Source organism: Rattus norvegicus, chromosome 9 (genome assembly GCF_021556685.1).
Source record: "Rattus norvegicus strain SHRSP/BbbUtx chromosome 9, alternate assembly SHRSP_T2T, whole genome shotgun sequence".
Taxonomy (NCBI): Eukaryota; Metazoa; Chordata; class Mammalia; order Rodentia; family Muridae; genus Rattus; species Rattus norvegicus.
This window is the reverse complement of record NC_141542.1, coordinates 8,462,035-8,485,212: the sequence shown is the minus strand read 5'-3', so window position 1 is coordinate 8,485,212 and position 23,178 is coordinate 8,462,035. Positions and strand designations below refer to the sequence as shown.

General features: G+C 42.3%; 2 protein-coding genes across 7 annotated transcripts in view; both read right to left on the bottom strand.

Moving 5' to 3' along the window:
* Window positions 1–56: 56 nt before the first annotated feature.
* Window positions 57–19,933, bottom strand: LOC148003297 (disks large homolog 5-like). 4 transcript variants are annotated; one of them, XM_087568272.1, is made up of 5 exons: window positions 19,899–19,933; window positions 7,085–7,244; window positions 5,984–6,115; window positions 5,132–5,315; window positions 57–843 (listed from the first exon to the last, which is right to left on the bottom strand). In XM_087568272.1, the coding sequence occupies exons 3-5, from the start codon at window positions 6,025–6,027 to the stop codon at window positions 838–840; spliced, it is 234 nt and encodes a 77-aa protein (XP_087424398.1). In that variant the 5' UTR covers window positions 6,028–6,115; window positions 7,085–7,244; window positions 19,899–19,933; the 3' UTR covers window positions 57–837. The 4 variants fall into 4 exon arrangements, with proteins under 4 accessions (XP_087424398.1, XP_087424396.1, XP_087424399.1 ...); XM_087568270.1 differs by lacking the exons at window positions 5,984–6,115; window positions 19,899–19,933 and adding exons at window positions 4,609–4,776; window positions 7,976–8,185; XM_087568273.1 differs by lacking the exon at window positions 19,899–19,933 and adding an exon at window positions 7,976–7,997.
* The window catches only part of Spetex2l2 (Spetex-2 protein like 2), a 28,746-nt gene continuing 19,386 nt past the window's right edge, over window positions 13,819–23,178 (bottom strand). For all 3 annotated transcript variants that reach the window (XM_087568275.1, XM_087568276.1, XM_087568277.1), the window contains one exon: window positions 13,819–14,456. In XM_087568275.1, coding sequence (XP_087424401.1) covers window positions 14,382–14,456 — 75 coding nt within the window. In that variant the 3' untranslated portion in view covers window positions 13,819–14,381. The remainder of the gene's footprint in view (window positions 14,457–23,178) is intronic.

Genomic DNA, 23,178 nt, shown 5'->3' with positions numbered 1-23,178 from the left:
CTGTGGAACTTCAGATGTTGACACTAATGATCAATAAAGAAGGTTCTTAAGAGTGAAGAGTTTGAGATTACTGTTTTATTTAAAGGAATACATCCAATTTACTCAATAGTAACCAGATGCGGGTAGTCAATATATACAGTCTATATCCTCATCAAAATAGCGAATCAACTGCAAGAATAAAACAAAAACAAATAAATAACAAACTTTCAAATGAATACAAGAAAAACAAAAAAACCAAAATTCAAACCAAAATCTAAACAGAGGAATTGTGCTAAACATTCTTTTGCTACTCATTTTGCAGAACAGACTTATACCCTGTGGTTGGCCTTGGAACATAATAGACAAGCAGTTACTGATGGTAATAATCTTTTCAAGTGGAATGTAAGGAGGTCTCTTCTATTGGAGTGGGGTATGAAGGACAAGACCATCCAATACCGAGTATAAAATACATCACAGCCTTTGTCTCAAAGTCTTTCCAATGTTGTGGACTGATCTCCATGAAACCCTTCTGGATGACCCATCAGGACAAGTACAAATTTACACATGAACAGTCTTTCTGGATGACCAGCAGCTCTTGATTGATGTGCATCAGCACTTCTCTGGGTCCCTCCAAAACTGTACACTTGCTGGAGAGAGTCGAGGTGAAAGTACAGCCTATTAAATCCAAAGAATTCAAACTAAAGGAGGAAAATGCAGTCCACAATTGCTATGGACATTACAGATGAGATGCAATAGTGGTGTATTTGCTGTGCACACTTTGTTCTCCTCCTGTACCACTTCTCACCAAGGGAGATCTTGCCCAGGTCTGTGTCATGTTCGAGTTTCTGCTGGAGAATTTCAGACCTGGCAGAGCAAGGGGAAAAAGGATTAGTGAGTGGTTGTCACTTCAGCTCTCCCTCTTACATCAGCTCTATTCAGTTGGACAATCCAGCATGACCTGTCTGTCAGCTGAGGTCAGTCCCTGCATCCCCAAGTGTCATAGAGTACCTGGGCTTGGATTTATATCTCAGCTTTTCAAACTGCTAGAATTTGAACTGTGGACTATGCACTGTACTGGAATTAAGAGAAAAATGAGCATATTTTCCCACTTGTCCAGGTATATGACATGGAATAATAACATTGTGGCTATGTCTGAATCTGAGGTCAAGAGAGCTATGAGCAACCTAGAATACCATGTGGATGCCTTCTGGAGAACATGCCCAGAATTGAGGTGAAAGTTCTGATTATGTTTGCAGTGAAGGAACCTGCCTGGGTTCCATTTTAACCGCTGTACCTGCAAATACACAGGGAGGCCATCTCACATAAAATCCATGGGAATTGCATAGATCCTGTAATCACTGAGAATGTGCTCCATGCAAATCTTCCCAGCGTACACATGGACATTAAAGGTGATTGTGATGTAGAAACACACCAGCACCCCTGTACGTCTATGGCTAGTGCAAGGCAATTTGTGAGAGGACAGAAGTGAAAATGTCCTTAGATCTTTCCGGAGAGATCACAGGAAGAAAGGAGTAGAAAATACCAAGAAATCCAAAGGATGATATATATTGTTTCACGGGGAAAATTCACATGAACTCTACCAGAACAATACTCTGAGTAGCTCTTTAGCTGCCTGATGCTGAAAACCATGTGGGTGGTCATTCACCCAAAAAGGGTATTTATATAGGGAAAGGATATTCAAATGGCTTCTTCCAGCCTGTGTTCCTACTTGAACATTAATGCTTAATGTAAAGATTCCCCAGGATACTCTGGAGGCATAAAAACAAATGTTGAGTGGGATATGTAAATAGTGACCGAAGCCAATAGACAGCTCAGTCAGTGATGTGCTGTCCTCCCATAAACCGTCATAGACTCAGAGTTATTTCCCTATTACCAATCTTGCTTAGCAAGTTCCCAAGGCTGTGTAGAGCAGTCTTGTTCCCCAACAAAGGATCATATGTTGGTGGTGGACTAGACTCTTGTTCTTGTTCACTGTTTCAGACTTTCCCCGAAGTGTGCAGCTTCTTCTAATCGGAGCTCTCTTTACCATAGCCTGAGTGACTTCATGCCCAAAGATAGAATCACAGGAAATCCCCATAACTAGGATCCAAATCAACAAATTTTCTCCCCATAATGTGATTTTGACACAGATATTTTGAGTAAGTAAGTAAAAGCTTGCATGGATTATCTCAGACTGAATCAGATACGTGGACAGGCTCCTCACTATGATACATTTTCACTCCTTGACTGATGAACGTCTGGATTGATTCTCCTACAAGGCTACTCTGTGACCACTACAACACTGATGCTCCCTAGTTGCAATGGCAGCACCTACTCCTTGTTGTGGAATCACTGGGTTAACTAAAACTTCTGTTCCACTTTCTGAACATGGCTTCTCATAGGGCTACCTGTTCTTACACTCCTAGACCCATCTGAATTTCATCATTTCTCCTAACCCCATTGAGGCTGAAATTAACTGAGAGAAAATGATTTTGATTAACAACACTTGCAGAATGCTACACAGATGACATAGGGGAGGGCTTTGGATTAACTGTGTACCTAAAGGGGCTCCTGAAATTGGCCTGTTCTTGCAACACAACATAGCTATGGGACTTTTGCTGTATGATGATACAACTCCAAGCAACTCAAATTCTCAATGAATAAAATTGAGAATAAATCCAAGCAAAACTCCCAGGGGAAGCTGTAGTGTGCCAAGGTAGCTGGAAAGAAATGGTAGCAAACCATGTGGAAAGCAACCTTGGAGAAAACACAGTGAGTGACATAACCTTCCAGTGGGCTTTCACAATTCACAAAGAACAGAGAAGGATCATAAATCAATGGATTTTATAAAGAAGCCCCCCCTTACCTCCATGTACTCCATTCCTTTGATGTGCTCCAAAGGATTTCAATGCAGATCAGTAGTTTTACCCCTAATCACTTGAAAATCTACATTACAGGTGTTTTTGTGTCCTCTTTTTGGGGGTTGCATTTCTAAAGGACTTTATTGTCCTGCTTCTACACCATTACAAAAAGGGACCTGCAAGCTCCAGGCCTGTACTATTTGTCACCACTATGAAACCGGACTCACTTGAACATATTTCCCACTCCTCGCCAGACTTCACAAGATAATTCTGTTATGAATTTTTTGAAAACAGAATAAATTAATACCTTAAGTGTCATTTTGCTGTACAGAGCTAGATGGAGATGTTTAATGACTGGGCAGCTGTATTTCATGTTTCATGGATGTAAAGTGAACTCTTAGAGTACTTTTATCATGAAACTTGGAAATAGAGGGAAACACAGGTTCAGTACTGAAAACACACAAACACACAAACACACACACACACACACGCACACACACACACACACAAACAAACACTCACTCACGCTCCTATATATAAATTCCCATTCCGAAAAGACTTGAAAAATCATCCAGCATTAGAAAAACACACAGCATGAGCACAACCATGCTCATCCACTGCTGGCAAACACACACACACACACACACACACACACACACACACACAGATACACACTCACATGCACAAATGAAAACTTTGCTCTTATGCAGCACATTTCCTGTTGAGTGAGGAATTAGTGGGAACAATGCTGTGTACAAGTCTCTTAGACTCAAGCAGGCTGTGCTGTCCTGGCCTGTACTCATTTCTACTTCAGGAAACCTTTCTATGCAGATACCTGATGGTCCTACAAGTAAGTTACGTGCTCTGCACAGATAGCCTAAACAACACATCATCAAATTCCCAAGACAGAGATTTCTAGGAAAAGACTCCATCAAGCTCTATGCTGACTCATCATAGGCCCCTCACTAAATCTACCCTGTTTCCTTCATAGAAGACTTTGGAAGCATCAGAGGAGACAGTGACTCATGGTCATTTACAAGGAGCTTTTCATCACATTAGAGTTCATGTGATATTAAAACAACCTCAATGTCTGCAGGAAAGGGCTAAATAAATAACATACAGTGACTTTTCTGAAATGCAGCACTGTGTACAATATTGAGAGGGAATCTATCCTGAAAGAATGCTGTGCCCATGATATAGTCAGCAAAGCAATGTCAGCAGAGGGATGTACTCTAGGATTCCATGCAAGATCATGCTGAAGCCAATAAGACAAACCAGAATCTTCCCGGGGGATACCTCTGTCCAGGTAAAGTGAAGAAATCTAATCCTTATTTTGAAAATAACTGAATGGTTTAAAAATGTGTTGAGAAAAGAAGAGAGGGGGCTCCACCTGGAACTGGACCGGTGATGCAAAGACTGCTGGCCAGCACAAAACAGGAAGCTTCATGTTTGTTGAGAGACCTAGGCTTAAAGGACTAAGTTGGAAAATGACTGGACAAAATTGCTTGTCATTAACTGGCCTCCCTGCATGATCCCTAAGATGCAGGTCAGCACAGCAATACACCTTTCTGGGTGAGAATTGGGGGTACATATGAATAACTTTGTTCTTGAAGTCTCAAATCTCTCATGCCAACCCTCAGCCTTTGAGAAACCTTTTCATATCCTTATTCTTCTAACCAGCTTCAGACTATAAGGCCCAGATATGTACTCTCCAGGAGCACTCAGATAAGACAGGACTGACATGCTGTTCCTCAGGCTCTGTAGTTACCCAAGATCTATGAAGCATGCAGACACCTTCTTCATATACAGGGAGAAGAGGGGAAGAAGAACAACAGACACCACAAATGACAAGGACAACCTTTTCTTTGCCATTTCTACATGCGTCTTCCCCCGGGAAGATTCTGGTTTGACTTACTTCCTGGAGTCTCAAACGTCCCTGTAAAGAAAATGAGCTCCAGACTTTTGCTTCATCCCTTAAAGCCCTGTTCTAGTCTAAAGAGGGGCTCCCACATAGCACCCTCCACACATAATGACATGTAGTGCTCTGCTGTGTGATCAACCTATCTCCCTTAATAAACTGCAGATTCAAGAAGAGCAGGAGCTTTTGCTTTCCAAACATCCCGTTTCTTGAAAAAGGGCTATCTCCACGGAAAGCCTTGTAAGCCATCACATAAATGAACACTTGGATGAGACCTAGGTCAGGACATGGATCAATCAATAGACAGTTACGTTGGTTTGTCTATGGTTATGGTAAGACATGAGGACAACCTGACCCTGAGGGCTAATCCTACCTGCTGTTGCTTGGCTCTGGGGTCACAGATGTTCATTCCGGCCTCTTCACAGAGCCTCTTTGCCTCCACAGAGGATGCTGGCAGTTCAGTCTGCTCCACCAGCTGTTCTCTCTTCTCATTCAGCAAAATCTGTATTTTGTTCTTCAATTGAGCTTGTTCACGCAGGAGCTGGGAGTGCGTGATGCTGAACCACAAACAAAAAATGGTAAATCCCAGCCAGCTTCTATTTGCCTGTCACTCTTGCAAGTCCAATCATGCCATCAAGGGTCCTCATCCCCAGACATCCCCAGAATAGAGCCACACTATACAAGTTAGGACCAATTAGAGGAGGCAAATCCAGAATCCACATTCCACATGAATCAAAGTAGTTCTGAAAATCCTGACACTAAGACAGTTTATATAAATCAAGGAAGAAGAGATGGTCCATATGGGTGCTTATATGTCCATGGTATGCTAAAACTATCTTCACATAGTGGGGAAATCCCCTCCGAGGGGTAGTTGAAGACCCAATAGCTATACAATCTTTCCTTGTGTTTCTCATGCATCACAGATATGTAAATCTCCTGTCAGAGACCTAGAAGGTCAAGGTTGATTGATATTCACCTAATAGAACAAATCTTTACTATCTAGAAGATCTTTAATGGGGAAAATAACAATTGGAGTGTTTTCTACACCCTTCACATGTAGGACAACTGAGTCCAAGAGCTACAAATCTAAGACCCTTGCCAGGAGGCAGGCTTCTTATTAAGAGTCAGACATTACAGAACCAGAGCCCTGACTTTGGTTCAAAGTCATACAGGACAGAAGCATTCCCTGCCTAGTGCTGGGTTCTCATCTCTGTCAGCGACTCACTAGTAGGAACTGTTCACTTGTATGAGCTCCTTGTACCTCTCCATGGCATCACTTATTGACTAGGTCATCATTTGCATAGCCATCATTCTCCTCTCATGTTCGGATTGAAGTATTGGCAATTCGACATCCAGCCTGTGTTAGGGCATGGCCCAAGGAAGAAATAAGCATCTGAACTCATGATTTCAGAAATAGGTGAAATGTAAAAAAAAAAAATCCAATAAAAAATTCAAATTCAAGAAATGAGGGGGAAGAATGTGGCAAACACAAAGACCAGAGCAAAAACACAACAGTGAGACTCCAACAACATTTCTTTCAAGGAAATATTTCCACGTAAATCAGCAAACATATTTTGAAATAAGGACTCTTTAAAAGGCTGTGGAGATATGGTTTTCCTCTCTACTGGAGTGGATTGAGTCCAACACATAGTTGTGATGACATTTCTTTTGTTTTGAAAACATGGATTCTCAAACCTAGTTTCCTTTAGTTCCATGAATTCCCAGAGGGCATAACTACTTTGACAGGGAAGAGGATTTGTAACCCTTCCCTCAGGAGAGTCCTATCTACCACCTAAGTAAACAGAAGATGCAAAGTGCTCTGTTGATCCCTGTGGGCTTCCACACCATCATGACCTGCAAACTGTCCATCACACAAATCCTCAGATCCCATCAATCTCCCCAGACTCCCTGACCGTGAGCATAAAACCCACAAATACTTTCACATACATACATACCAACCCATATAAAACACAAGTAGAATCCCAACTACATGCATGGAGGTGCCACAGAATCAGTGTATAATGAACAAAATCAGAGTAAAAGAGTCATGACATGCAGGCATTTCATTCCCTCACTTACAGGCAGCAAGTGTGACAAGGTCCTTCTAGCTGTTGACAGAACCAACGCTAATCCAAGGAGCTCAGGGTCAAGTACAAAAGAGGTTGACCCTAAACACGCAGCACCTAGCTGATCTCACAAGCAAATGCCTGCCAAGGCTTTTTAAAATCCAGGATGAGAGGTGAAACTCTCTCGTGCTATGAGGAAATCTTGGGTTAGCAGAGAGAGAGCACAAGACAGTGAACAGGTAACTGGGCATAATGACTACCTGAGGTCCCAATCATCATAGATATAAAAGTCCAGGATTTGATAAAGTTCATCCCTCTCGAATTTACACTTCTGGATTTCAAGTTTGAGTTCCTCCAGTTCCTTTCGACACTTCTCTTGCTCACTGATGACATTTTGGGATGATGTCTTCCTACCAAATCCTGATAGATAAATAGATAGCTAGATAAACCCAAGTGAATTTGCATATTTTATGGCCCATGGGCAGAAAACATCATTCTGAATCCCAAAAGGAGGTTGAGGAAGGGGAAATGGTAGAGACTGGGTGAATCCCTGAAAGAGCAGAAAAGCTTTCTTCAACTGGATTCTTAAGCTATGTCCCTCTTCCCAAGCTCTAATGCCATACACGTGCCATACTCACTAATACAGGACCCCTGGCACTGAAACTTATAACCTGACTGAGACATAAACATCTGGGACATTGTTATCTCATATCAGCTGTGGTGCAGATAATCCTGGAGTTCATAATGCTTAGCACCATCAAGCTCTAATCGTGTGTGTTCCAGCCCAAAGTGTCTGAGAACTCAATTCATTTCTAGGGATGCATCCTTCCTTGTTCTCACCATCAGGGACTTACGTAACCTACAGTAATCTAGAGGATGAAGTACTTCAACTCCCAACCATGGATGGTCACATTGTTAATCTCACAGTGCCTCCTCCTGCCATTCATTGACACTCACAATTAAAAAGCTTCCAGAAAAGAAACTGAAGGCTTACCACTTTCTGCCTTTCTCTCAAATTAATGATCAGGAACTCCTGACTCTTGGTTTGTCTTTCAGAAATCCCAAGCCTCCTGCTTGTAAGGCCTAGTCTTAGAAGGCACATCTCAAACCTACCTCCTTGAGGATGTTCCCCAACTCTGCCCAGGACTCACCAAGCCTTCCCCAGAATGATTTCCTCCTTCCTGTTTTACTAGAGAGGAGGTCATCCTCCTTCTGCCTTGGTGTGGTCTCTCCTTGATCTCCCCTTTCCTTTCGAAATAGCTTGAGCAGCTGGCGAAACATGCCTGCTTGTGAACCCAAAGGGAACTGAAGGAATATCCCAAAGGCAGTTAGTGTCACCACAACACTGGTGACATCACAGAAGATTCTAGGGATCTCTTAGATACAATAGATTGTCCAGTGAAGGGCTTACTGATGATGTCACTGGGAAGTTCTATGGTCTACCTGCTAACTAGATCTCCCCAAATGGATCAATTTCTGTGGGGGCCCATTCCTCCAGTCTCTCATATGTCACTGGGAATACTGTTTGGCAACCTCTATTCCAAAGCTAGATGTTTCTCTCTGCTTCATTAGAAGTCATCATTGCTTTTGCTGGGGAGAGTTGCTTACAACCCTGAGTTAGAGAACAGATTTTTCTTAGCACCCAAATCTCTAGGGACCAAGGAGGAGGGAGTTTTTTTCTTAAAAGTAAATCTACTACCCAAGATAATACATGTGACACACATTTCGATTCCTAAGGTTTTCCCTTTTTCTGGAGGCCAATATATTCCTTCTAGACCCCTGAGTGTATAAAGCCTGGGAATATTTGATTGCTGTGCAGTCCTTGACAGCTGACATTGTTTCCATTACATATCCATGTATTTCAGAAAATAAATGATCTATAATCCTATATATTGCAATAAAAACTCCTTTTTCTTGGGAACATACAGATCACCTACAGGGCATATATAAAATAATAAGTTTCTGTACCTTTTATATATTAAGTTGAACATCCTCCCTTTCACAAATATAACAAGACAATTAAATTGGACATCACTGAGCAAACGTAAACCTGGACCTTGTGTTACCACATTGTAACCACATACCCATCCCTTCTCCAATATCATTCTTCCTGAATTTCCAAGTCCAATCATGAGGATATTGGGGCTACACGCTGAACTTTAACTCATAGCAAACATAAAATTCAGGCGGATGGGCAGGGAGTGGAATGGCCTAAGGTTAGGCTAAACCTTAATTTTAATGGGTCCATAAGTTAAGGAGGGAGTCCATTTGGCATTGTCATCTGTGGCTTCTGTGTCCTTATCCCAGGTGTGCTGACTCTGTGATAAGATGCCACCTAACCTCACAGACGTCAGGGTGAAAAGCATGTATGACTTTTCTGGGAAGAACTCTGCCTTTTCCTAGCATCTGGAGTTATACAACATCTCTATGCAAAGCTCAGAAGAGAGGAGTAGAGATGTGCGTGCCTTAGAATTTGAGGATCTTTTCTTCTGATTAAGGCACATATTTTTTCCTATGTAATTTTTCCCTTGCTCTTTCCCTAATGATGGTTGACTTCATTCCTGGCCTGAAGTAAACTGGATTCCAAGGTTTTGGATTAGGGAAGCCCCTCTTTTAGAGATGACAGGCCCAGCAAGGGATCACACTGCATACAGGTTCCTATTCCCAAGGAAGTTGCTGCTGCAGAATCACAGCATGGGGGCAGCAGCACAGGATATCTCCCAGCCTTCTCTCCTGCAACTGCTGCAACTGTAATAAGGCTGTTTGTTTGTTTGTTTGTTTGTTTGCTTTTTATTGCAAATACCTACAAAGCTGGTCAGAGTTAATACATGCCTTTAATCCTAGCACCCACAAGGTATTTTTGTTTTTGTTTTATTTCATTTCATTATTTTTGTATTTGTTGTTAGGATTCTTATTGTTTTCTTTGGTAATTCCCCCTTACTATTCACTCTGTATCTAGAATGTGAATCCCAATGCTCTGCATGGTCTTATTATTCATGTTAAGGATTTTATTCTTACCACCAACACCACAGATGATCACATTATTTACTTTCAAATCAGGAAAACAGGCATAAAGAAGAGAGATATGCTGTTTGGACTCAGGTAAGCAGGCAATCAGGAGTGTAGGATGGCTTTCCAATGTTTTGGATCAAGTAACCTTCTGTTATTGAGATGAAAGGCCTCTGCTGAAGCTTCCAGTTGAGTAACAGAGAGCCTGGAAAGGCTGAAAGAGTGGTTGCACCTTGAAGGTGAAGGCTGGCCCTTCAGTGCCTCTGCAGCCTGAGGCAGAATTCTGTTTGGAACATAAGAGCACTTGGCCAGAGATCATAGGGGAGTGCATTTTGGTTGATCCCTGAGACCTGGATGAGCACTGGCCTCCACAGTCCTGATAAAGAAAAGCAGAGCCACATAGATGTGAGGGAACAATGGATCTTTGATCTGTGTGTTCTCCACTTCCTTTCTCTTTGCTGTGTACATAGTATATGTAAATGACAAGGGCATCCTACTTTATCACATCTGGTCTCTCTAGATGTTAAAGCCTGTGCAAGTGTAAACACAGTAGAGTTAGTTCAGCAATACATTGTGTCCCATTTTGTTAAAGACCTTTATTTTATTTCTATTTATATATTTTTTTCTTTTTCACTTTACTTTCTGCTCACTGACTACTGATACCTAAATACTCTCTCCCATAATCCTTCCCCAATTCTCCTGGCACAGTCTTCTCTGAGTGTATGAGGGTCAACTGTCTCAGTACCTCCCTTCTTTTACCAAAGCCTTTCCTGGGGGCATTGGTGAGGATGCTGGTTTAGAATTCCTTGGACTTGGCTTTCTTCATGCTCCAATTAGCTGGCTTTGGAAAGTTTGTGAAGAACTGTCTGTGAACCTGGTACTTCCTCCAGGTGGTACACAAGATATTAACAATGGCTTTGTTAATATTCTTGAGAGTATATTTCAATCAAACCTCTCCTACTAGTATCCTAACAATGACAAAATTAATGGGAGGCCATTAATTCAAGGCCCATACCTAAACACATTAACAGCAATACAGAGCAAGCCAGTATCTAACATTAAAGAAATGGAGAGAAATGTGAAGCAATCCCTCTAAAATCAGGGCCTAGGTAAGGCTACCCACCCTCTCCCTACTTATTCAATATAGTTCTTGAAGTCCTAGCCAGAGAAATGAGCTCAAAGGGATACAAATTGGAAGGGAAGAATTAAAGTATTAAATTTGAATTTTACTTAGTATGTTAAATCCAAAGCGTATTAAAACTCCACAGTAAACAAAACAGATCTTCAAAACTCCAAACAGAGAAGTATCAAACTCTTAAATCAATCTTTTTTCTTTGCCTTTTTGTTATCAAATTAATATAAATCTTATCACTCCCATATTAATGTCCGGCGAGTTTAGAAATACTAAACTCTGTTCCTATTCCTTAATACTACTGTGTTTAATGCATGTTTTGAAATAGCTGTTTCTTGAATAACACCATATAAGCCCCCACTGCCATCTCGAAATTTTCAGAAGTTAATAGAGACGACACCATCTTGTATGTTCAGGTTGTCTATACACACAACTCATCTTTTCCTGATTCTGATCCAAACTCTCTACAATCATCATACAGTAGATTATTAATTGGTTATCATGAATTTTTCTAAGTAGAACTTATTGAGAATGTGTGTATGGAAGAGGTAATACAACAGAACACAACAAACATGGACTTAGTCAAAATACCTACATTTATGTCTCTTACTAAGTTAAGTTATAAGCAGCGTGCTTACCAGAGTGGATCTCTGACAGATTACTCTGAGAATGACTAAAATTGGTGAACTCATTTTATAAAGTATAAAGTAGTATGCTGTATTTGAATTTGTTTCAATGAAGTTAGAAAAGTCTTCCCTCTAAATTTTACTATCTTAGCTGACTTTATTAACTGAATTGAATTTTAGTAATTATGACACACCCACTCAAAATTGATTTATGAAACTTAATAGGTAAATAGTGAATATTAAGGGAAAGCTAGAATACATAACTTTTTATATGTGTGCATTCATACCAAGAAGTTTAAAATGTCAATTGGTTTTTAAAAGATTAACTTAATAAAAAAACTGTAGAAATGAAAAATTGTCAAATCATTTTTTGCTTTTATCTACTTAAGTCCACATTTGCTATTTTGTTTTCCTATATGAGAACTACCTTATTCCTTTGAACAGTAAATCCCCTTTGTGATATTTCATTCTAGTGAAATGGCAGGGAGATAGATTATTAAATTTTTTCCTTCTTTTAATATCTTACAATTTAAGTTTTATTCTAAATGGAATTATTATATATGCTATACATCTTGGACCATTTAGAACCGGACATGATTTGCTTTCCTAACAGACAATCTATCCATTTCTACTCAATTTTTTTTATTCAAAAATAAAATCAAAACATAAAACATTAGTTCTCTAATTTTTATAGGATTCCATTTCTCAATTTCCCCTTCTTGTATGGATGAATTTAGAATATAGTTTCATTTGATGGTTCCTTTTACTGGTGTCTGTACCATAATACGTGGATATATTTCAACTTAGAAGTGTAATATTTCACCAGTTATCCAGAGTATAAGTTATAATGCACCGATTCTCAGTACTGTGGGGGTAATTATTACATGGCTAGGAACATTTCTGGATGTCACCTGTGAAGTAAATTTTGGCATCTGGTAGGCAGCCAGGAATATTTCCGTAAGAAAAGATTCCCTTAACAAAGCATTACTGGGATCAAAACATGTACAGGGATGTGATAAAAAATCCTGTTATTTACCTCAGTGGTGGAGTGCTTGTGTGGCAAGCACAAGGCCCTGGGTTCGGTCCCCAGCCCCGAAAAATAGAAGAAAAAATCCTGTTATGGTTACCTCTAGAACTAAAGATCAAAATAATTGTTTAGGAGTGAACAACCCCCGGAGCGGGGAGACCCACGCTCAAGTCTCGGGATGACACGACCCCCAAAAACTCACGTGAGACCATCCTTGCTGTAATCACACGAGGTTTATTAATGGGAACCAGTGCACTAGGGTCGAGACTCGTATCCCACTAGGGGCAGTGGAGTTTGACCCCAAAAGGCTGGGAGAAAGGGTATTTAAAGGGAGAAACCACAACCTGAGGAGGCAGGGATTGTGTCATTGGAAAGTGTCAAGAATACTAATGAAAAATCATAAGGAGGAGCTTCCTGTTTCTCAAGATTGTTAAACTTTATGGTCCATCAGTTCCTGGGTGGAGCTTCCTGTTTCTCAAGATTATTCTCTAAGATTTTAATCTAACTTTATGGTCAGCTAGTACAGGTAGAGGGCAGGGTCTGGAATTTGAGATATTTGGGGCTTTTTTAAACTTCTGACTTCTTAGCTGCATTTTTTTATTCTTTCATTCCCTACTTCTTCTAGTGGCTAGTTCTAATCATAGAATTAAATTTTAGTATCTTTATAATATTGACTTTTTTTGTCCTCCTAAAGCATGATACTGTTGGCATAACATCAAAATCTGAACTGTATTCACTCTTTCTCTAATGAAGGCAACTAGTTTCTTTAACACACGTGGACCCATAATCAGAAGCAAAAGCAAAACTAGAAGGGTCCCATAAGGGAAGATATCAGAGTAGTCATCCAAGGAGATCTACTAAACCAGCTCTCGAACCATTCCTGATGCGCTTCTCTGTCCTCTGTCTTTTGTCTAACCTTTCTCTAAGTTTATTCATGGAGTCTTTAATTACTCCTGAATGGTCTCCATAGAAGCAACATTCTTCTTTCAGTGTAGCACACAGACTCCTTCTTTAAGGAATATCAGGTCTAACCTTCTCCTTTTCTGAAGGACTACCTCTGAGAGGGAGGTTAGGTATTCTTGGAGGTCAGCTAAAAAGTCTTTTTCACTCTATTTATATCTGAGTCAATGGCAGTTCTGAATTCTCTATAAGCCTTGCATTGCAGGCTGTCCTTGTACTGCCCTTGCAGCACCTAGATAGCCTTAACCCTAAGTAATTCTCAACTCCTTTTTTTTTTTTTTTTTTACTCAGTCTTTAGCATCAGGATTCCAATCTGGACACTATCTAAACCTACACACCAAGGTCATGACTGTCTTTTAGAACTTCTAAACTTATACAGATTGTGATCCCTGAGGCACAGTCCCAAGAAGTGTTAGGAGTACTAACATATGCAATGTTACATCATTTGCAATACAAATCAAGCCTATCCCCACACCTATCCCGAGGGAACCCAGGGCAAACATGAAATTCTTGTTTCTAAAACACACTCCTCAAGTGAGCATTATAGCAACATCCCAGTCACGTCTCTGATGTATCCACTTATCTGATATGCAAGTCTAGGGAGCTTTTTGAAGATGTGAGTGTCCCTCTAGGTCCCAGCTCTCAGCCCCAACAGCTAGTATGCGCCTGGTGAGGGCTGAGACTTGATGGCTGTCAGGGTGGTCAGCAGCACCAGGTACGGTCCTTTCCAGTGAGGCTCGAGTGTCTGGGCTCCGTGTCGTTGTATGTAGTTGCATTCTCCGACCTGGAACTGATGAGATGTCTCAGAGGTCCCCGGGGCATAGGCTGCTGCCAGCTGTGAGCAGATTTCTTTCTGTATCACCTGTAGGTCTTTTAGCCTGGCATACAAATCATTATTACTATGACATGTTGGTTCAGTAACATCATCTAATACAGTCAGAGGAGCTGAGGCCCCATATAAGATCTCAAAGGGGGTAAGGCTGTATCCAGAAGGGATATTTCTTGCTCTGAAGAGAGCAAGAGGGAAGGAGTACCACCCAGTCTGCGCCAGTCTCCATGGTCAATTTGGTCAGGGTCTCTTTTAGAGTTTTATTTATTTACTCTACCTGTCCTGAACTTCGAGGTGTGTAGATACAATGTAATTTCCAATCAACCTCTAAATACTTGGCCACACCCTGGCTTACCTTGGCAACGAAAGTAGGGCCATCGTCTGACCAGATTACCTTGGGCACTCCAGACCTGGGGAAGATTTCTTCCAGTATCTTCTTGATGACTACCGAGGCCATCTCTTGCTTGGTGAGAAAAGCTTCTATCTATTCCTGGAAAGGTATCTACAACCACTAGGAGATACTTGTGATCATATTTTTCTGGTTTTATCTCAGTGAAGTTCACTTCGACTTTTTACTAAACTCTCTAGGTCTCTTTGTCCCGTTTGCTTGCTAAGCATTCACTTACTGACATACCTTATATTTTTTACTGCCTCTCTGGCTAGAATCTTAAAGTCTATTACATACATACACCTTAACTACTTGGACAAGCTTCTTATCTACGTGAGTCCATTTTTGTATTTGGCAAAGTGAGTCTTTTGTTTGTTCTCTGAGGAATATAGTTTTCCCTCAAGTGTGCCATTGTCTTTTTTTCGTTTAAGCAATTTGGGCCTTTTAACTTCTGTTGTACATTTTAAGTGAAGCCATCCCTTAGTCCGATCCCAGTTCCCAGTGGCTGTCTTTTGCAGGCCTGTAACCAGGATAGGCTCCTGCATAGCCATTTCTCGAGCCACTTTATCTGCTTTGTTGCTGCCCCATGCCACTGAATCTCTTCCTTCCTGATGTCCTGGGCAATGAATAATACTCACAGTTGCTGGCTTCATCAGGGTACCCAAGAGATGGCAAAGGCATCTGTGGCACTGATGTGCTGGGGGGTTGGGGTTCAGCCTTTCCAGATGACATTGTGTTGTCCACCACGGCAGCACCCACTTATCTCTGACCTTCATGAAGGGAACTGTTCCTGTCTGTAGACAAGGCAGCCTTGGCGTTCAGCAGGGGTCAATCAGCAAGTCACAGAGGTCTTTCCTCCACCCATGTGGGCTTCTGCCAGTACTTGACACTCCTGCTATGGTGGCTCCAGGTCAGGATTGGGCAGCAAGGTGACCAGATTGCCCCCAACCGGTGGAGAATCTAGTCCACGGCAGCTGACCAGTGGTCCCATCGTTTGGGACGTCCTATTCAGAGGCAAAACATCAGCCACTCTATCACAGTTTAAGTCCTGGATTGGGTGATAATTGTTAGTGTCTGGCTGGCAGGAACGGTGTGTTCCAGGCAGAATGGCACTAAGCCATACATCTCCCAACATCAGGTGCTGGTGCACTGAGACAGGTCTTAAGCTCCACATACACATTCTGCAGATATGCATACACATGGCCTCACCCAGCCATTTCAGCCCACACAAGCCATTTTGGAGAGCAAATTTCTCATGAGCAAGGGATAGGGGCAGTCAGGGATGACCATGAACTAGTGGGTTACCCGGCCCATGCCAAGGTCCAGTGTTCTTCGGGCAGTCCATAAGTATTGTTTGTTGCCAGTAGCCCCCTGTACCCAAGGTCTTTGGATACTGGCCCACTGGGGGATAGGAGCATAGAGTGTTGGGTCCCTGTATCCACAAAACAACTGGGCGGGCTTCCCTTCTATCTCTGCACATAGCCAGCATTCTAGGACCGAGAGGTTCTCCAGTGGCCCCTCTTGTTCTTTCTGGGGCAGTCCCTGTCCCAGTGTCCTTTTTCTTTGCATTAGGCACACTGATCTTTAGCCAGGAATTCTCTTCTGTTGCCAGGTACTGTCTTCCTAGGTTCCCTAACTACTGTGGCCAGTATATGTTCCTCTCTTCTCTTTTATCTCTCTTTAGCTCTCTAGCTTCCTCTTCTTTTTGTCTCTTTTCTTCCCTAGCTTTCTGCTCTCTTTGTCCTTTTTCTTTCTTTCTTTCTTTCTTTCTTTCTTTCTTTCTTTCTTTCTTTTTTCAGTCTCTCTGTCTGCATCTTCTTCTACAGCTATTAGGTGCTGTCCACTTTTGTGCCCAGACCCTGAACCACACATCAACCTTATTTTCTCTGCAACTTACAATAACTCTCTCAGTGACTTAGCTTAACCCTTCAAGTTTCTGCAACTTTTTCTTCATATCTTTTCTTACTTTAGCCAAATTGGTGGGACATTTTTTCAGCCCCTCAGAGATCCACCATTGGAGTCTGATGGTAGACCTGGTGCTCCCTACCTTTAGGCATATTGAAGTCAACAGGCAGAAGTGAGTGCCTTCCATCCGTGTCTGGAACATTTTTTGTGGCCTCTAGTAGGATTCTGTATTTCCTGTAACAGCTACTAACAAGCATCTCAAGTGGGATGGAGAGAAAACAAGAGTCCAGAAAATAGAGGTCTGCCGAACAGGACAAATAGCATTCAGTCACACAGAAAGACAATCAAAAGATTAACAGACAAAAAATAGAAGTGCGCACAAAAACAAAAACAAGTGGCTGCTGTGAGATCACCACAAAACTGAACTAATTTAGAAGGGAGCTTACAACGACAGATGAAGGAGAGCGAATTTCACATCATTCTTCCTTCTCAACCACAGACAGATGAATGACAGCAGATCAAAAATAATGGTTAAGTCAAAGGTGCCTCCTGGAGGCCAGCCAATGTCAAACACTGGCCACTCCAAGGAGAAAAAAAGTCTGCTGCGGTACAAATTGTGTGCTCTAGCAGTCCAGTGGTCTAAAGTCAAACTCAGGAGTCCCATCGTCAAAGTCTCAAGTAACACAAAAGAAAGACCTAAAACACACAAAGACCACTCTAGAAATACAGAAAGCTGGGAGGACGGGTCTCTTCTCCAGTCCAGGAGAATCACCGAATCCTCACCGGCACCCAGACAGGAATCTCCCAGGCATCCCTGGGGTTCCCCCAGACATCCTGGGACGACTCCCAGGGCAGCACAATCGGTGAGCCCCTGCCACGTCTACCACTCACACTCGAGTCTCTCCTGAGACACGAGCCTCCCTTCTCAGCCCGAGACGGGAGCGACTGCAAAACCAGAACTCCAGAACTCTCGAGCAAATACAGACCCAGAGTAGCAAATACAGACTCAGAGTAGCAAATACAGACTCAGAGTAGCAAATACAGACCCAGAGTTTAGCTGGCACAAAACACAAGGACACAGACTAAGACACAGATGCTATCTCAACTCCAAGTAGGTCTCTGGAGACGAGGGTGGTCGTTCATCCTGGACAAGCCCCCAAATGAAAGACCCCCGTAGCGGGGAGACCCACGCTCAAGTCTCGGGATGACACGACCCCCCAAGAACTCACGTGAGACCGTCCTTGCTGTAATCACACGAGGTTTATTAACAGGAACCAATGCACTGGGGTCGAGACTCTTATCCCTCGCAGGGGCAGTGGAGTTCGACCCCAAAAGGGTATTTAAAGGGAGAAACCACAACCCGAGGGGGCAGGGATGGTGTCATTGGAAAGTGTCGAGAATACTAATGAAAAATCACAAGGAGGAGCTTCCTGTTTCTCAAGATTGTTAAACTTTATGGTCCACCAGTTCCTGGGTGGAGCTTCCTGTTTCTCAAGATTATTCTCTAAGATTTTAATCTAACTTTATGGTCAGCTAGTACAGGTAGAGGGCAGAGTCTGGAATTTGAGGTATTTGGGGCTTTTTTAAACTTCGGACTTCTTAGCTGCATTTTTTATTCTTTCAGGAGAACTTGCTTTTCATTGTTCAAAATATTGGGTTTCCTTTCGTAAAAAAATTAGAAAAAAAATCTCCTATTTCTTCAAATTGTATTCTTTATACAAAAGTAAAATGAATGAGAAAATTTAATGAGAAGGAAAATAAAGCATTAAATATCATAGGATGCTTGATTTGGGCTTAAACTACCTGTTTCACCTGAGTAAATATAAAATCTGTTTCGTCTTAATAGTGTATTATGTATTAAAGAAAGCACACCATATCCTGGTCCTTATCCAGTAGGTGACACTCGAAACCAAGAAAGCAAAGAACTCCATTTTAATAAGACCTAATGCCTACTGTATGCTTAATATTGTTTTATTTAAAACTTCCACGACAGATAAATGCTTTAGTTACTTCTTTTAAAATATGATCAAAACCACTCGACAACCAAACAAGTCAAACTCCGATGTTCAAGAAAGTGTAAGTTTTAAAGTTAAGAGATAGGGCCTTATTATGTAACTCTGGCTGGCCTGAAACTTGCTATGTACACCAGACTGGCTTCAAACTCACGTCTCTATTTCTTGAGTACAACAGATTTGACAGGATATCTTACATTGCCAATGTTGACTTGAATTTCTAAAGGGCTCAAGTGATCCTCTTGCCTTGGCCTCTGGCCCCCACTAACCCCAATAGTTGAGATTTTCCCCACACCTACATGCCCACTACTGACCCTGGTGGAAAAGTATAACGTTACCCACCAGTAGACTATAATAGCATACTGAAAACAAATTGTATTAAACTTAAGGCAGATTAATTATATCTCTAAATGAGCTATGAGTTAATGAGAAATATTATAATACCAGCAATGAACTTGGAGGCTAGCACACACACTTTCCTATTATGTATAGTAACACATTCCATTATATCTGAATATCCACATATCAAATATTGCTAGAAGCTGAGAATAGTTATCAAAAGATTTTAGGATAATGTTTTTGAAATGTAAGTAAATCACTATGCTAAGCAAATTTCCATGTATGTCACAAATACTACCCTATATAAAGCCTGAAGTCATCACATTTCTGACACTAATGTAGTGAGTAAACTGTCCAGTATTGTGCGATCTTAATTATTGTGATTAGATAATTCACAATTGTGATTCACAATTTTTACAAATGATTACTAACGTCCAACTTAATTTTAACATCTGTCGTAAACTGTATAAATTTCTTCCTTTACCTTGAAAATGAAAAACATTATAAACGAGATGCAACATCCAAAGATTTGTGACTAAATGGCCATCAACTTTTGCAGTACTGATTCTGAGGCAGAGTCTTACTGTAGCCTAAGCTAGCCTGGAAGCTACAAAGCCAGTGTCCTGGGGTGGGGTAGGGATTTCAGCAGGTGTCCTGTCCAGCTATCCCCTCCTTCACCCTTCCCCCAACCCCACTCAGGCCTCTGGCTCCTCCCCATCCCATGCACACCAGAAGCTAAACACTCAAGCTGACTCCAAGCTGCCTCCACCGCTCAGGCACCACTGTCAACTGGGCCTGGCCAATGGCGTCCTGTGAAGACCCCGCCTCCAGGCCCCAAAAACCATACTTGCTGAGACAGGAGAGACAGGGCTGCCATCCAGAAGTCCACAGGCCCTGCTGCTGCCAGCCTAGGCCTCACCTCCCAGAGGAGCCCGCGCCCACTACTACCCGGAAGCAGCCCCTGACTAGGCCTTGGGCCGCAGGGTGGGGGCTGGGTGGTGGCCTGCATAACCCAAGGCACCTCCGCCCAAAAGCGGGAAAAGGCTGTCACGCGACGCCCAGGTCTTGCACCAGGCCCACCCTGGAGCAGCCCGAGGTCCCCAGGGCTGCCCATGTCCACCGGCCTCCCGCCATCTCCCCGGGGCCCCTCAGTGCTTGTGTAGGACCCAAAGTCAGCAAGGCCTCAACTCCTGCCCTCCAGGTCTTACCCTGGGCGCTGTCCAGTGGGGAACCCAGCACCGGAAATACGAAGGAACCCCTTTTTGCCCTCGCCCCCATTTCTTCATGCTACATCGAAAAAGCCGAATTTCAACCTCCGTGTAAGGATTCTATGACTTTGGGCTGGTCTTGCACTGTCACCCAGGGCCTGTCCTTGACTCACCATGATGGCTGCTGCAGTTCCGGTGGAAAAAACTCGAAGATGGCACAGAAGCCACGCGGCTAGCAGCTACTCCGGGCAGCTGCCGAGTGGCGGCCTGGCCATCAACGGGCAGGAATAGGGCTATAAAATGAGGAGGGGACAACCCACTTGGAGGTAAAGGAGCAATTGGCTCAGATCTGAGCCCACGAGCAGTGGAAAGAGCTCCATCTCTTCCTACCTGGGAACCCTGAGTAATATTTATGCCCCTGCACATTATTTCTAAGCTTCTGTTCCTGCTGAATTATTTCTGCTCTAGGTCATCTCATAGTCTAGCACATAGTCCTTGACTGTATCATATTGTAACATAATGGTACAGAGGGCCGTTTCATGATGTGCTTCAACAAATGGCATTGGAGGGAGGTTTCTGTGCAACTGCAGTGGACTCTAGCAGAGTTTGGAAGCAGGAAGGGGATGTGAGGTTACATGGTACAAAGACCTGTGAGTGTTTCAGCTGTGAGTTCTCCTCTCAGAAAGCACTTTGGCTGACCCTATTCAGTAATGAGGTTGGCCCAGTGGCTTTGCCTGACACACACAGGAAGGAAACTCATTAAAATTATTGGTTAGTTGGGGCTGGAGAGGTGGCACGGAGGTTAAGGGTCTGTACTGCTCTTGCAGAGGAACTGAGTTTGGTTCCCAGCACCCATGTCAGGGTGCCTAAAACTGCCTGCAACTCCAGGAGATCTGACACCCAGCCTCCAAGGGCATGCACAGTCATGTGCACATGCTGCCACTCAGACACATATGACGGAATTAAAAGTTTAAAGGAAATGAATGTAGAAACAAAATGGACTATGTAGCTACACACAAAGTCTCAAAAGGGAGGGAAGAAGCAAATTAGAAGTCTTTGTTTCCAGGAATGGCACACAACACTGCATGTACCTGCTGACTGCATGGGTGTTTAGTCATTCAGTGCTCAGTTTCCTAAGCAAGACAACTGAATTTTGCAGTCAGTCTGGGCCAAGCTTGTCTAATTGTCACAAAGCTTGCTAAGACACGATATAACTCTGAAAAGTGACTGAGTTGTTAGAAGCAACAGGCGCTGCTTGCCTGTGCTAGGGGCCACTTGGATCCACTTATGTTACCTCCAAAGGTAATAGCTGTTATCATCATCATCATCAAAATATCACTATTGCAGATGATATGATAGTATACTTAAGTGACCGCAAAACTTAAGCCAGAGAACTCCTAAGCCTGATAAGCAACTGCAGCAAAGTTGCAGGGTATAACATTAACTCAAACAAATCTGTAGCCTTCCTCTATACAATAGATAAACAAGCTGAGAAAGAGATTAGGGAAATGACAGCTTTCATAATAGTCCCAAATAATGTAAAAATACCTCAATGTGACTTCATCAAGCAAGTGAAAGATCTGTGTGCCAAGAACTTCAAGTGTCTGAAGAAAGAAATTGAAGATCTCAGAAGATGGAAAGATCTCCCATGCTCATGGGTTGGCAGGATGAAGAGAGTAAAAATGGCCATTTTTCCAAAAGTGACATACAGATTCAATGCAATCCCCATCAAAATTCCAATCCAATTCTTCATAGGGTTAGACAGAACAATTTGCAAATTCATTTGGAATAACAAAAAACCCAGGGTAGCTAAAACTATCCTCAACAATAAAAGGACTTCCAGGGGAATCACCAACCCTGAACTCAATGCTTGACAGAGCCATAATGATAAAAACTGTATTGGTACAGAGACAGGAAGATAGACCAGTGGAATAGAATTGCAGACCCAGAAATGAACCCACAAACCTATGATCACTTGATTTTTTGACAAAGGAGCCAAAACCATCCAATGGGAAAAAAGATAGCATTTTCAGCAAATGGTGCTGGTTCCACTGGAGGTCAGCATATGGAGGAGTACAAATCATCCCCTTCTTATTGCCCTGGACAAAGCTTAAGTCCAGGTGGATCAAGGACCTCTACATCAAACCAGATACACTCAAACTAACAGAAGCAAGAGTGGGGAAGAATCTCGAACACATGGACACTGGAAAAAATTTCCTGAACAAAACACAGCTTATGCTCTAAGAACAAGAGTAGTGAAATGCGACCTCATAAAGCTACAAAGCTCCTGTAAGGCAAAGGACACTGTGCTTAGGACAAAACATCAAACAACAGATTGGAAAAAGGCCTTTAGGGATCCTACAACTGATAGAGGGCTAATATCCAAAATATACAAAGAACACATGAAGTTGGACTGTAGGGAGTCTAATAACCCTATTAAAAATTGGGGTTCACAGCTAAACAAAGAATTCACAGCTGACGAATATGGAATGGCTGAGAAGCACCAAAAGAAATGTTCAACACCTTTTGTTATAAGGGAAATGCCAAACAAAACAACCCTGAGATTCCACCTCGCACCAGTCTGAATGACTAAGATCAAAAACTCAGGCGACAGAAGATGCTGGCAAGGATGTGCGAAAGAGGAACACTCCCTCACTGTTGGTGAGATTGCAGACTGGTACAACAATTCTGGATATCACTCTGAAGGTTCCTCAGAAAATAGACATTGCACTAGCTGAGGACCCAGCTATAACTCTCTTGCACATATACCCAAAAGATGCTCCAACATAGAACAGGGCACACGCTCCACTATGTTCATAGCAGCCTTATTTATAATCGTCAGAAAATGGAAAGATCCCAGATGCCCTTCAACAGAGGAATGGGAACAGAAGGTGTGGTACATCTACACAATGGAGTACT